The 16,204-nt window shown below is 36.3% G+C and overlaps 1 protein-coding gene across 2 annotated transcripts in view; it reads right to left on the bottom strand.

Moving 5' to 3' along the window:
• LOC148941510 (discoidin domain-containing receptor 2-like) overlaps positions 1–16,204 on the bottom strand; it is a 215,233-nt gene that overhangs the window by 79,249 nt on the left and 119,780 nt on the right. For both annotated transcript variants that reach the window (XM_089104526.1, XM_089104528.1), the window contains exon 10: positions 12,463–12,867. In XM_089104526.1, the coding sequence (XP_088960652.1) occupies positions 12,463–12,867 (405 nt within the window). The remainder of the gene's footprint in view (positions 1–12,462; positions 12,868–16,204) is intronic.

Raw genomic sequence — 16,204 nt, 5'->3', positions numbered from 1 at the left:
AAGGAAAGAATACTCTTTTTTCCCCGCTACTTGGATTAACCACAATTTCTAACACCAAAAATGAAGAGATGGGACTGTCATGAAATATAACTGTTCAAGAACGCCTTGCTTTGTCATAACCGCCTAAAATCCTCATTTTTCGTATTTAAATATTTCATTTTTTCGGATAGCCAATCTTTTTTTATTATTATTATTTTTTTAACTTTTTATGCTGGGTTAAGACATTTGCTACAAGGAATAACAGAATCGACAACGTTGTCTCGTAACTATTCTAAAGTGCATTCAGTAGGCGTGGATGAGAAAAACAATTCCAAGTAGGCGTTTCTAAAATGTAATCCAAAACGTTAATACTAGCTTTCGGGCTATAAAGTGATATACTGAAACGATAAGAAATTACGATAGTCAAACTACTAATTTACTACAAAACTACAAAGGCAAGTAGGTATGTATGCTAAAATCCGTAAAAGATGTTCACATAATTATAGGCCTAGACTTAAACTGCTGTTTGAAACAATCTAAAGCGTTGAAGGTATTTTGTAATATTGCTAAGTAAAAGAATAGCCAAACGTTCCTAGAGGTCCGAGACACACTCGGCGTTTTTACCGAGCGTTTGATTTACAGAGCGTTTATTTTACCGAACATTTTTTTTTCGTTGATACTCTAGCGTGGATACACTGGGCGGTAAAAATTCTACCGTCGCAACATCAGTGAATCATATTAAATCTGAGGCCACAATAGATCATAAATAGATCACATTAATATAAGAGTCATATCTAATAGATCACAAATAGATCATAAGCCTCTGCGTTTTTCATTCAAAATAATTGGAAAAAACAGACGAATTTGTCCCGCTTCCTACATATTGAAAAATGCATTGCATGTCCCCTATATTTGTATGAATTTATTACACGCACTGGCATTGGGGGGGGGGGGGAGTGGTAAAACTAGAAGGTATTCTGAAAACCAAAAGGTAGAAAATTTCCTAATGTAAATGAATTCAAATTTTGCTAAAATAGTATTTAGTTTTGGGAACATAAATTAAATTAACACTCATTTTTTTTATTTATGATAAACAGGCTTTGATCTGTTTAGGTTCAAAAGCAGGGGCTAGCTTAGGCCCAACCTCCTGAAACTTACAACTTCCTTGAATTTCTGGGCACTTCCTAATAAAATTATCTAGTTCTTTTTTATAATTGGCCTTTCGTCTAAGCCTCTCTTATAAGGGCCAATTTTAGCTTGAAAAGCGCTACGTTTGTCTATATCTTAAGATATAGATATAGATAAAATATAGTAGATCTTAAGATAAGATATAGTTTTCCGCCTGAAATTAATGGTAGTCTGAAATTAACGAAAAAAACAAGTTTTTCATTAATGAAAGTAAGGAGCGACATTAAAACTTAAAACGAGAAATTACTCCGTATATGAAAGGGGCTGTCCCCTCCTCAACGCCTCGCTCTTTATGCTAAAGTTTTTTATTGTTCTAAAAAATAAAGCTGTGAGAAAGAGTCAAACTTTAGCGTAAAGAGCGAGGCGTTGAGGACGGGACAGCCCCTTTCATATACGGAATAATTTCTCGTTTTAATTTTTAATGTCGCTCCTTACTTTCAGTAAAAAAACTCGTTTTTTAAATTTAATTTCTGAACAATTTTGAATTAATGCAGCTTTGATTTTGGCTCACCGTACATGAATAATTAGAACGAAATTTGCATGTTAAATTTACTTTTTTTGGCTAAATGGTTTTCTCAAAATTTTGAACTGACGTAACTTACGAATTAACTTACGTAACGGACTTCTATATTCGTATATTTTAATTACGTACATTAGGGGGTTCGCCCCCTAGTTAATACTTCACTCTTTACGCTAAGGTTCAAATTTTGTTCCAATTCTTTAAGAATGACACCTTAATTAGGGCCGTTAATTAGACAAGTACCGTTAATTAGAATATATAGCTCTGATGATAGTACAAAAAATTTTAGCGTAAAGAGCGAGGTAATGACTAGGGGTCGAACCCAATCATATACGTTATAATTTCTGTTCGTTTTAAGTTTTGATGCTGCTCCTGACTTTCAGTTGAAAAAATTATTTTTTGCTCGTTTTTTTAAATAATACTGGGAAATCCGGCGCCTCCTTTATATCAATGTCCCTTAAGCACAATCACACAAGAATGACCCCTTAATCACAAGGGCTGTTAATTAGAATATATAGCATGAAAGTACAAAAAAAATATTTGCGTAAAGAGCGAAGTAATGACTAGGGGTCAAACCCAATGATATACGTAATAATTTCTGTTCCTTTTAAGTTTTGATGCTGCTCCTTACTTTCAGTTGAATAAATTTTTTTTTGCTCGTTTTTTTTTAAATATTACTGGGAAATCCGGCGCCTCCTTCATATCAATGTCCCTTAAGCACAATCACACAAGAATGACCCCTTATTCACAAGGGCTGTTAATTAGAATATATAGCTCTGATGGAAGTACAAAAGAAAATTAGCGTAAAGAGCGAAGTAATGACTAGGGGTCGAACCCAATGATATACGAAATAATTTCTGTTCGTTTTAAGTTTTGATGCTGCTCCTTACTTTCGGTTGAAATAATTGTTTTTTGATCGTTTTTTTTTAAATAATGCTGGGAATCCGGCGCCTCCTTCATAGCAATGTCCCTTCCCCCACGAAAAATTCCTCCATGGAAAGTTTTCACCCCCTTTAATCGGGTGACTGTGGGAAAAAATGAGCGTGGGAGGGGGCCTAGTTGCCCTCCATTTTTTGTCACTTAAAAAGGGCACTAGAACTTTTAATTTACGTCCAAATGAGCGCTCCCATGATATTCTAGGACCACTGGGTCGATATAATCACCCCTGGAAAAAAAAAATACGATCCGTGATCTTTCTTCTGGCAAAAAATACGAAATTCCATATTTTTACAGATAGGAGCTCAAAACTGCTACAGTAGAGTTCTCTGATACGTTGAATCTGATGGTGTGATTTTCATTAAGGTTCTATGACTTTTAGGGGGTGTTCTCCCTTTTTTCGAAAACAAGGCAAATTTATCAGGCACGTAACTTTTGGTGGGTACGAATAAACGTGATGAAACTTATATATGTGAAATCAGCATAAAAATCTAATTCTTTGAGGTATCTATTGGTATCAAAATTCCGTCTTTTAGAGTTTCAGTTACTATTGAGCCGGGTCGCTCTTCACTTACAGTTCGTTACCACGAACTGTTTGATCTTGGCAATCTTTGGGGAGGGGTATTTTTTAAATATTTTTCAACAAAAATAAGAAAAATATATTTTCAATAAAAATACCAAAAACAAGGGTATTTTTTAAATTTAGGGGGAGGGGCAAAAAGTCTAAGGGGGGTATGTGTAGGCTATATATAACGTAGATACAGCCTAAATCGTATATGCAATTCGGATTGATCAAACTGTAATTATAAAACGGGTATTAAGTTCAATATTCAAATAGTTTATGGATCGTTGGCTTAACTATGGCTGAAATCAGGACTATTGTAATAATTTTGGTGTTTGAAACTTTAGAATAGAGCAAGGTTGCCCAGGTTCAATTGTCGTCAACCCAATATTAGGAACTAAACGAATAATTTTTTTTCCTTCTATTGTTATAAACAGCCCTAAATGTAAATATATAGTTTACTACGGAGATGCGTAAAAAATTTTCAATTTTAAGATTTTTTATTGAATATTTTTGTATCGGAAAATAAGCAATTTAACTGTTACCAACCTAGGTTACAGACCATAACTGCTTGCTCCAATAGCCATTCAGAGCTAGTGGGCTAATATTTGACATCCCTTTTCAGAAAACTTTAAGCTGAGCTCAGAAGAAAGTCATAAGCAAGTATTAGAGAACATCTACCAAAGGAGTAGATACTAAGAAGGAGAAGAAGAAGAAACTGTGTAGATGATGTTTAAGTTTCTTGCTTTCCCGAAGTCCCCCAGTGAATTAAAAACAAATGTTGGTATTTTCTGTCGATTGTGGTTGTTTTTAAAAACAAAAGTCTCTCTGTATTTTTCTCCCTCCTCCAGCTGAGACTCAGTGGCGAAGCTCCAGTATTTTTATTGGGGGGAGGGGGGGCAAGAGGGGTCCATTTCGGGATAGTCAAGGAGCATGGGATATATAATTCATTTTTTCTCCACATTGTTGGGGGGAACTGCCCTCCCCTAAAGACGCCCCTGCTGAGACTACGTGTGCCCCTGTTCTCAAAGCTCTTTAAATTTAAAATTTTTATTTTCATTTATAGAGTTATTTTATTCTTAGTTTATCTCTTAAACTTTTTATGATGGCATTTACGAAGTGAATGGTACTTCGTAAATCATACATTTACGAAGTGAATCGTAGGTTGGTTCAGGGATCCACAATTCATCGTATCATTGTATATTAGGCTACGCAATTTAGCTGTCGTTCATCCACTTATGACCTAAAAATCTGAAATTATTAGTGGAGTAGTCAGGATTTCAATTTAAAGGGATTCAACCACGTTCTTCAACACAATTTTGGAAGACTTGATTGCACAGAAGTCAAGAATTAGGAACTTTAATCACAGGAGTTGTACTTGAAAAAGAGATGAAAGTTCAAATGTTTGAACGTAACAAACATATTTTGGGACTAAAATTCTAAATTTTATGTTTGGACAAATTTACCTTAAAAAAGAAACACAAAACAATCATGAGTAGAACGGGTGCCATGACTTCGTTCATCTTACATGGAAAAGCTCAATTACAAACAATGCATAAGGTTAACATTTGTATGAAAGGGTAGTTGACTCATCGTCTCCCTCGATTTTAAACATTAGGAAAGTCAAGCAATAGGGAGCAAATTCCATGTTGTTTTTTAATTTAAATATAAACTTGTGCCTAAATGCATGCATAAGTGTATGAATGCATATAAGCTCGGCTTTGAGGTTGAGTATGTAAATTTATGTTAAACTGAGCAGTGTGTTGATTATGCCAATTTTACAAGATTAGCCACCTTAGATGCATCAAAAAATCAACAAGGAACCAAATTTAATTGAATGCAACAAAACGGTCAATGAACATAAAGGAAGCTGTATTAAAACACGAGAGACATGCTAAAGAGCTAACATAAAAATATAAAAGCTAAAATAAAAAAAAAGCTTACCCGATTTTATTTGCAGGTCAACATATTTTGTACAAACTTTTTCATTATTTAAGAAAAACTAAGAACCAAAGCTAAGGCTTCGATCACAACCATACTTAAAATGTTCATTCGTTCAAATGAACAGCCAATTTGCCATGTCATTCAGTTGAAGATGAAAATTGAGACTTGTATAGCCTTCATAAAGACATTGTTAGCGCAACTTGAAAATAGCTTCGGAAAAATTATAGTCCCAAAGGTGTTCTTATTTCTAAACACGGAATAAAAAAAATGGTTGTTTAAAAAACGAATATTTCTTTTTCCAAAACCTAAAATATTCTCTAGATAAATAGTCATTTTGCTTCAAAAATGGTTTTTAGACTTGTTGAAAAATACAAAAGTAGCATTGTACATGTATGTTACTTTTATATTATTACAACTGAAACCACATGAAAGAAAAATCTCCTGTACAACTTATTTTATAAGCTTCTCTACAGTTTGGTATTGGGTTACAACTCAAAGGAAAAAAAGTGTTGAATAATGGCAAAGGGCTAGGATAGACACAAAAAGAGGGCAAGATTAGGGAGGGTACTCCTCCCTTAAGCCACGTTCTAACAACAGTCAAAGTTCACTTCGAAAAGCAGATTTTCCACTATTCAATGAAGAAGCTCTGGCAACCCGTAAGAGTGACTTGTTTTAATCTATTAGAATATAAATTAGAGTAAGTTAGTCTTTACTTCAAATTTAATCATTTCAAGATAAAAAAAAAGTGCGGTTTGCTTACTAAAAATAAAAACTATTTATTTGAGACGCGTGAAGCCACTTTAAATGTAAGTAAGTAAGTAAAGTAAGCATGACGGCACTAGACCCTTAAGGTTCAAACCGGCGGTGCTGATCTCCGTTCGTGGCCCTTCAGCCAGGAAGTGCAATGGGGGGTTGGGGGCCAGCTATCCTATGCTCTCGCACACCCTTCCTGCTTACCTTCCTCAGATTTCACCGGGTACCCATTTAGAGCTGGGTCGACTCTGGCTGAGCTGACAGAGTCACACCACTGACCCTCGTCCTAGATCAAAAAACTGGCCTCGCCAGGGAACGAACCCGTGCCCAAGTGTAGGCTATGTAGGAAGCAAGCATATTTGAATAAATTTTTAATTTTATACCAAGTTCTGACTAAAGTCAGATTTCGTTCTGGCAGTTGTATTTCCCGTCAACCGTTGAAAAGGATTTTTCACCTGGAGGGACTCACTACTCCAACTCACTTCTGTTTCGAATCAGAATGAATAGTTTGGTTTTCTGGCCCGCAAACTTTTCATTTAAAGATAAGTTACCTGTTTGAGGAGCGTTGAATTAAATACTCATGCCAATTACAATGAAATATCCAACAGATCGGTTTTCAGTGGGGTCTGCCAAAACCTACCTAAACCGTTAAGCGCCTGTAAAGAAAGTAATTTTGTCAGTTCAATATTGCCAAACAGAAATGTATTTAAACCTTTTCTGTTAGGATAATAGTAAACTTATGGACGGCAGAGATTATAAAAATATTTTAGCGAAGCAAATATTATCAGACAGTGTTCTGTAACGAACAGACTGCTTCTGCGGTTTGGAGTACTCGGGCTGGGAAAAGGGCAACGTGGGCCAAGTTTTGCTTGAGATAAAAAGTTTCACGGTCTAGCGGTACGCTTTTCTTGGTATTGGGCGTAGGGAAGGCGGGCAGCTGCCTCCCTAGAACTTCAAATTCATACTAGATGTTAACGAGAGCGTTTCGTATGTTGGACTTTTTCTGTTGGATGTCCACTGGTAGATGGTTGAAAAAGCTGGAAATAAACAAGAATTTCCAAATATCGTTTCCGATATCGATATTTACGTTTCGATATTCAATATTTATTTTTGGTCCAATATATAAACATACAAATTTTGATATTTAATACTGTCCAACTTTAAACTTTTGAATTGAGTTCTTACAAATAGAAGCCTTTATCTAACCGTAATTTAATTTGTGTCAAATCGCTTATTTGGCGTTTATATTCTCTGGAAACTGGAAGTGTGATAGTTGGTTCATTATATTTAAAAAAACAAGTTTTTTTTTAACTGAAAGTAAGGAGCGACATTAAAACTTCAAACGAAAAGAGGTTATTCCGTATATGAAAGAGGCTGGCCCCTCAACGCCCCGCTCTTTACGCTAAATTTTGACTCTGTCTCACAGCTCTGCTTTAGAAAACAATAAAAAACTTTATCGTAAAGAGCGGGGCGTTGAGGAGGGGACAGCCCCTTTCATATACGGAATAATTTCTGTTGTTTTAAATGCTAAACTTTAACTCTTTCTCACAACTCTACTTTATAAAACAATAAAAACTTTAGCGTAAAGAGCGGGGCGTTGAGGAGGGGACAACCCCTTTCATATACGGAATAATTTCGGTTCGTTTCAAGTTTTAATGTCGCTCCTTACTTTTAGTTAAAAAAAACTTTTTTTTATTTAACTTCTGAACGTTTTTAAATTAATGCAGGTTTTGATTATGGCTCACAGTACACGAATAATCAAAACGAAATTTGCTTATTAATTTTACTTTTTTTTAGCTAATAATAACCTTATAATAACCTAAGTTTGATTTTTGTTCCAGTTGTTTAAGAATGACTCCTGAATCACAAAGGCTATTTAATTAGAATAATAACCTCTGTTAAAAGTTAGAAAAGAAACTTTAGCGTAAGAGCGAGCTATCGAGGAGAGGCAACCCATTTCATATAGGCCTACATAATATTTTTATGTTGTTTTAAGTTATAATGTTGCTTCTTACTTTCAGTTGAAAGAACTTGTTTTTTATTTAATTGCTGATCGTTTTCCTTCCATGGAAAATTCCCTTCCCCCACGAGAAATTTCTCCATGGAAAGATTCTCCCACGTAACTTAAATTAGCAATATTTGCGGAACAGATTTTGCGGAACAAAACGGCCAAAGAGGTTGACACTATTCTTATGAAAATGAACGTCACAAGCTTAGCAATTCTCAAATGACTGAAATGAATGAAAGAAAAGATCTGTAAAAGATATACGCAATAATTTATGTTCGTTTAAAGTTTGAATGTTATTCCTTACATTCAGTTGGGAAAAAAACTTATTTTTTTATATTAAATAACAACCACAAGACAAAGACATACAATATCTTTGGTTTATTATCACATAAAAATCATAGTTATGAAGCTTCTTAAGGTAAAATTAAATGCTAAGAATGGCCGGAAAATAAGACAAACAGCTTATGGTTCATATGGGCCATCATTTAACAAAGTTCGAATTTTGGTATAAAGAGCGAGGTATTCACGAGGAAGAGAACTTCCTCATGAACGTAATATGAGGGGGTTTTCCCCCTCATCAATACCTCACTCTTTACGCTAAAGTTTGAATTTTGTTCCAATTCTTTAAAAATGACCCCTGAATCACGAAGGCTGTTTAATTAGAATGAATAGCTCCTTTGAGAGTACTAAAAAAACTTTAGCGTTAAGAGCGAGGTAATGACGAGTGAACGAACCCCCTCATATAGGCTACATAATAATTTTTGTTCGTTTTAAGTTTTAATGTTACTCCTTACTTTCAGTTGAAAAAATAGTTTTTTTTAATTTAATTTCTGATTGTTTTTTAAATAATGCTGGGAAATTAAGGATTATTCCTCCATGGAAAGATCCTACCACATAACCGAATCCCCCTGACCCCACACTAGAAAAAAATCCCTCCTGAAAACGTCTGTATACTTACCAATAACCAATACTATGTGTAAACAATGGGCAAAGTTCAAAACTTGCAGCCTTCCCCTGGGGACTGTGGGGGATTAAATCGTCCTCAAAGACATAGTTATTAGGTATTTCGACTATGCTGAACAAAATGGCTATCTCACAATTTTGATTCGGTGACTTTAGGAAAAGATTAACGTGGGAGAGGGCCTAGTTACCCTCCAATTTTTTTGTCACTCAAAAGGGGCGCTAGAACTTTTAATATCCGTTCAAATCAGCTCTTTCGCGAAATTCTAAGACCACTGGGGCAATATGATCACCCCTGGAAAAAAAAAAAATAAACACGCATCCGCGATCTTTCTTCTGGCAAAAAATACAAAATTGCACATTTGTGCAGATAGGAGCTTGAAACCTCAATAGTAGGGTTCCCTGATGCACTGAGTCTGATGGTGCGATTTTCATTAAGATTCTATGAATTTTAGGGGTTGTTTCCTCCTTTTTTCGAAATAAGGCAAATTTTCTCAGACTTTTGATCGGTAGGACTAAACTTGATGAAACTTGTTTATTTAAAATAAGCATAAAAATCCGATACTTGCTTAAACCTAGACTTCAGCCTCCCTGCCCCTCCCCCAGTGGGTTTCATTTTGGTGAAGCGAAATACTGTTCTGTGTACCTCTTGAATGAAAAGAATTTTGTCTGGGAGGCTAAAGGCCAATTCACAATGATCAATCAGTTCGTGGCAACGAACTGTAAGTAAGGAGTGACCCGGCTCAATAGTAACTGAAACTCTAAAAAACGAATAGATATATAAAAAGAACCGGCTTTTTATGCTGATTTCAAATATAAAAATTTGATTAAATTTCGTCTTACCTGTCAAAAGTTACAAGCCTGAGAAAATTTTCCTGATTTTCAAAAAAGGGAGAAACGGCCCCTAAAAGTCAAGTGATCTCAATAAAAATCACACCGTCAGATTGAGCGTATCATAGAACCCTGCTGTAGAGGTTTCAAGCTCCTGTCTGCAAAACTGTGGAATTTTGTATTTTTTTTTGCCAGAAGAAAAATCACGGATGCGCGTTTATTTGTTTGTTTGTTTTTTCCAGGGGTGATCGTACCGACCCAGTGGTCCTAGAATATCAGAAGAGGGCTCATTTCAAGGCCGTATCCAGGGGGGGGGGGGACCTGTTTTGAACCCCCCCCCCCCGAAATTTTTGACTGACTCGAAAATAAGTCGAAAATTAGTAAAACCTAGGTAAAAATCAGTAAAATTAGTCGAAAACTGAGTCAAAAATTAGTAAACCCCCCCCCCAAAAAAAAGTCAAAAATTAGTAAAACCCCCCTGAACAAAAATTCTGGATACGGCCCTGGCTCATTTGAACGGAAATTAAAAGTTCTAGGGTTCTTTTAAGTGACCAAAAATTAGAGGGCAACTAGGCCCCCTCCCCCACCCCTTTTTCCCAAAATCGTCCGGTCAAAATTACGAGATAGACATTTTGCTCAGCATAGTCGAAAGGCCCAATAATAATGTCTTTGGACATAAAATGACCCCCCCCACAGCCCCAGGGGAAAGGTCCCTAAGTTATAAAATTTGCGCATTATTTGCGCATCGTATTTGTTATTGAGATGTAGGCATATATTTTCGGGTGGAGGGGGGGGGCAAATTTTCTGATGGGGGGTTTTCCCACGGGGGTATTTTCCATGGGGAGGGAAGTTTCCAGTGACTGAACTTGTCAGGAGAAATTATACACTGGGGGAATTTGCTAGATTTCTTACACAAAAATTTCTTTTTAGGTCTTGCTTTCTCTTTTCCGTCTCAATTTTACGCACGGAGTGGTTAAGAGTAATCGCCCGGGGTAAAGTTTCACAGGGATTAAAAAGTCTAGAGGATATTTCCGTGGGAAGGGGGTTTCTCCATGGAGGGGGGGGGGAGATTTCCTGGCAGTACTTAAAAGACGATCAAAAATTAAATAAAGAAGCAAGTTTTTTCAACTGAAAGTAAGGAGCAACATTAAAACTTAAAACAAACAGAAATTGTTACGTATATAAAGGGGGTTGCCCTCTCCTAAAAAACTCGGTTTTTGACGCTAAAGTTTAAATTTTGTCCCAATACTTTAATAATGACTCCTGAAACACAAGGGCCGTTTAATTAAAACAATAAGACGCTTTTTTAAAAGTAGTAAAAAAAATTTAGCGTAAAGAGCGAGGTGTTGAGGAGAGGGCAACCCCCTTTATATACGTATTAATTTCTGTTCTTTTTAACTTTTAATGCTGCTCCTTATTTTCAGTTAAAAAAAACTTGTTTTTGTATTTAATGTTTTACTAGTACCAAGATTTAGCTATTTTTCCTTGAGATTTGGAGATTTAGCTATAGCTCCATGACAAATTTTGATTGGCACGGATTAGCGCTAGCAAAATTTCGGCATTAATAAAATCTCATTGTGAATGGCCTTATTACTTCAAAGAAACCCTTCTTGCATTATGTTTATTAAGCCAAAGAAATGATTTCCTTTATCCTATTATATCTTCCGGGGCTTTTGCACCTCAAAGAGGTGGAGCAGCACCACTATCCAGAAAAGGTGTGAGCTTTGTTATTTCAATAACATATTCTGTTCAAAGCGCTTTTTATAGCCACGGTACAATAAAAGATGAATTGACCGAGTCTTGGCCCCACATACCTCCCCCTTAGCCACTGCTGTGTTTCTTTACATCGCAAATTATTTAGAGTAGTCTACAACCCCTTTTGGGAAGCATCCTTTCAAATTAGCTGAGATCTTGGGAGGACAGGATGTCAATCAAACTTCGTTTTAAATACAAGACGGCATATCAGATAACTAAGGAGTTAATTGAGAGGAGATGGGGCTGTCGGAAGTTATTTAAGAGAGCTCTTGCCATGCTCAAGAGCCCATTTTGCGCTGACCAGATGGTAAATAATAGGCTTATTCGTTCGTAGTCAAAATTCTAAGTCCTAATTTTTCTAATAATAAAAAGCCAAGCAAAAGCAAGGAAAGGTTGGAATTCGCAGAATATGCTGAAATTGAAGCTTACTCTACAAAAGTAATGTAATTATATTTATGAATAATTTTTGGGCTGGCGGTCACCAAGTTGAATTAATAAAAACTTTATCAAGCCAGAGATAAGAATTCAAAGAAGCAAATGCGTAATTAAATGAGCGTCTGGAAATTCCCCCCCCCCAAAAAAAAACAGGCGCTTAACTATTATTCTCCCTACCAAACACTAATCATTATGATAAGGATGTTTAATGGATCCCTTTGAATCAGGGAAGTAAACTAGCTGTCGGTCTTTGGGCCCGTGCCCTGAAATATCTGGACTGTTATTATATTTCTTACAATGTCTAATATTCTTCGGTTTTTTTTGTTTTTTTTTAATTTACACCGAACTCCAAAATTTTCCCCTTTGAGGCAATATCTATCAAAAACATGCGTCATTACTCCAATACCCTGTGAATAAGGATTTCAAGAAGGTATTTACAATGCATGAGTGATATCTTAAAGATCTTACCACTTACGTCGTTATATCGCAAATCAGGTGTTATTGTTCCCTGACTTAATAAGGTGCTATAGCTATAATAAGGAGAAGGCATTGATCGCTCACAAGGTATACACGAAATATTAAAGAACTTACCACTTGTGTCCTTGTATCGTAAATCAGGTCTTATTGTCCCTTGACTTAGTAAGGTGCTATAGCTATAATAAGGAGAAGGCCTTGAATCACAGCGCGGTTCTTGATATACTAAATTTGGTCTTTTCATAATCAGTGAATCACCGCCTGACGTCACCAGAAGCTGAGTTGCGGCAGAGTCAAGGGACATTCCACCATTTTGTTTGTGATATTCGTTCTCAAAGAGAGAGCCATGGACGGACCACCCAGCTTTCGAAGGCAGTGCGCTACCGTTAAGTGACTTTCCAGTTCTATTGCGGAAAGTGATAAAAAAGATAGCAGCAGCCATAATTAGACTTAGCGCCATTAATATTCCAACTATTACAGCCAAATAGGTTTGTGAATCACTGTCTTGATTGTCTTTCAAATCTAAAAGGACGGTAAGAAATTAGATAGTGATGTTAAGCAAACGAAAGGATTTTTCATCTTAAAAAAAGAAAAAACAAATGCAGTAAATATATTTTGTGTCTTTTCTTGTACTTTGACTTGACTTTATTTAATATAATGAACAAAAAATATAAGCCATTACAAAATATAAATCACTAAGCAAGAGAAAAAATTTAATTTTTTCTAAGGCGTACCGATTACCTACAAAAACATTCCTAAAAACATCCTAAACCAATAAATTAATTTAAAAAAATCAACTCCTCTCAATCACCCCCAGGGAAACAACCACCATCCAAATAAAACTCCAGCCACCCCTCACCGCTTCCACCCACTCCTTCCCCAGCCCTACAACCCACTCACATCCTCCTCCACAAAAAAAAACAAGAAAAACCTAAAAAATATCTATAACTTATTCCCCAAGAAATACTATTTTAATCTCTTTTTAAACTGTGAGAGATGCTCAGCCGCCCTAATACTCAAAAGATGTGAATTCCATACAGAGAGGCCAAGATACTTCAAAGTAAAACCAGATCTCACACTATTTTTATCTTCACCACCAATTGTATAATTTAATAACCAAACCTTTGGCACTACTGTACTACGGAAAGAGGATATAGAACTAGGTAAATATATATATGTATATATATATATATATATATATATATATATATATATATATATATATATATATATATATATATATATATATATATATATATATATATATATATATATATATTGTGTACGATTAAAAATCGCTTCGGAGGGGGAATTCAAACCCCTTACCCCCCCCCTTCAATACGGCCTTGCTCAACGGTAATGTATCAGTGGGTCAGTAATTTGGAAATGTACCGATAGCTTCAATGCAAAAGTTTTTATCTTTGTCTGAAATGTGGTTACACCGTTTACCAGCCCCCGCAATAATTAAAATGTACAAGTGCGATATGTTTAGATATTTAGAAAAAAATGACACTTTCCTGAAAAACAATTTTAAAACTTTTGCCGCGAAGCCTCTCTGGAATAACATTTATAGGCTGGGCATCAAGGACAATTTATACAGGCACCCTCGACTACCAGGATCTTACCATGAGGAAATGTCTTAAAAGCACTATTCTGGGATAAACAAGGTCCAAGTTTCGAAATTCAAAGTTTTCTCGTCCATTTGTTGAACTGATTTATCTTCTGGACAGGACACATCAAAGGTCGTCTATATTCATACTTGAGACTTATTAAATGAAAAGGAAATAGGATATTGAGAGAGCTTTCAGTCATCGAATGGAAATAGAGAGCTAGGGATGCTTTCAAGTATTTCATTTGAACGGGAGAATTCTTGAGATATCTTAAGTATTTGCCATTGATCATTTTTGATTTAAAGCTACATCTTAATGCGTTAAGGTTCTTTCACATTGCTACTTTTGGTCATTTTGCGTCTCTATGTAGTAGGAAGCTAAAAGTAGCGAAAGTTACTCTCCAACATACAGATGATGGCAACTGATTCCTTCGAGGTTATTCCTAAAAAAATTTCTCTACGGTCAAAAGAGGCTCATTTACGTGTGCTAAGACGTTGTCGGGGCTCGGAATGATTCCTGCTCATTAGAAAAGGGACTTGACAACATGTCAAGAGATTTTTAGGGGTGAAAAAAGGGACCAATAGGGCCCAAAGTGGAAAGGAGTTCTGATTAACATTCACAGTCAAAACATTCCTTTGCTCATTAATCAGAAACGGTGGCCAAGCCACCCTAAGTATCATCATATTCATGAGCCTCGGAAGGAACTCATTTTCTCTGGAGACGGGTCAGTTGTCTTTGTTTTTTCATTTTCTTTTTGTTCGAACTTTCAGTTATGTTTATTTAAAACAAAAAATAAAAACAACTTCCAGACTAGAAAAAAGTAAAAACAATCCTTAAGAATTCAACTTGCAAGCTAACCTATTCCCTTCTTCGACTTCTTTGAGATATTTGTGAACTTGCTTATTAGGTCCAACTTCCTCTTTTGTACATCCTTTTCAGCCCGCTCTTTTACATCTGTTTCTTTTTTTCATGGCATTCTCTAGTAGAGAATTGGCCAAGGTGATGTCTCCGAAATTCTTTGAAGCCAACATTCTCAGTAAGCGATCGGTGGCTTCTTTCAAGAGGGCATGAACATTTCCTCGTTTTTGTTCTTCAGAGGCCCGCTTTTTTTGCAATGATTCCTGAAATATATCTAGTTCGTTTTGTTGCTAGAGATATCAACTAGGTTCAGTTCCCTTTCTTTCTACTGGTCTTGGACGCTCCGTTCAGTAGCTTGCTCTTTTGCCTTTCCCTCTGCAGTCTTGGTATTTTGACAAAGCCAACCTAGCCAAAGTCGACAATTCTTTGGGAATAAGAAATATTTTGGGTTGGCCTCCATATGTGTTCAATTCATTAATCACACACTGTTTCGCATTTAGGACTCTTTCTGGCATGGAGGCTCTGTCTGACGGAAGAAGTCTTCCTGGGAGCAAAAAAACCCTCTTTACGCCAGCACATCAGTGTGATAATGTCAACGCAGCTTTTACAAGCTTCGACAAAAGTGTACACTTATGCCCACCTAAAGCATTTGTCATAGAGAAGATCTGATGTCAGTAATGGTTGACGCGGTATGGTGTTTCTTCTACCGAGTTCTCGGCTTGCAGCAGTATCCACTCACTTCTAAAATCATCAACACTTACTCCTACTAGAAACTCTCGAGCAGGCACAGCTATATATGACAGACTTCTAGCTTTGTTCTTTTCCGTGGGATCCAGGCACCGTCGAGAGCATTTCGAGGGGGCTATTAGAAGAGATGGGGAATTTCTTGATCAAGTTTTCAGCACTTGCCTTGAAATGTCTTCGCATCCTTCGACGGAACCCTTGTCTTTCTGCCAAGGTGAGTTTCTGAATATTTAATGCAAACTGAACCTGCTCACCTGCAATAGTGTCCTGCAAATAGTTGTCCAAGTTCTCAAGCAAAGTGGTAAAATTTCATCAGCAGACGTGAGGATGTCGGGTTTCAGAAATCTCACCAAAACAGTGAGAAGAAAGTTTTCAGCTGGGCATGAAGAGCGTGCACAATGGGTTCGTTCTTCTGAAACGCTGCTGTGAATTTTGTAAAAAGCTCAGACGGTGAATACACAAATTTGAGTTCTGCAAACATATCTTTCTTTTTTAGGTAGCTTACAATCTTGAGATACTTTGCTGATAACACGACATTCGTCAAATGTTTCTTTGATGGTACGTAATGCAAAAAATACTCCACAACTGCTGGCCACTGATCAATCTCTCAGCAAACAGCAGGAACAGCAGGAATCTCTCAACAACAT

Source organism: Artemia sp. Qi Xiang Cuo, chromosome 18, assembly GCF_049724085.1.
Source record: "Artemia sp. Qi Xiang Cuo chromosome 18, ASM4972408v1, whole genome shotgun sequence".
NCBI lineage: Eukaryota > Metazoa > Arthropoda > Branchiopoda > Anostraca > Artemiidae > Artemia > Artemia sp. Qi Xiang Cuo.
The sequence above is the reverse complement of the archived record's forward strand: the minus strand, read 5'-3'. Positions and strand labels throughout refer to the sequence as shown.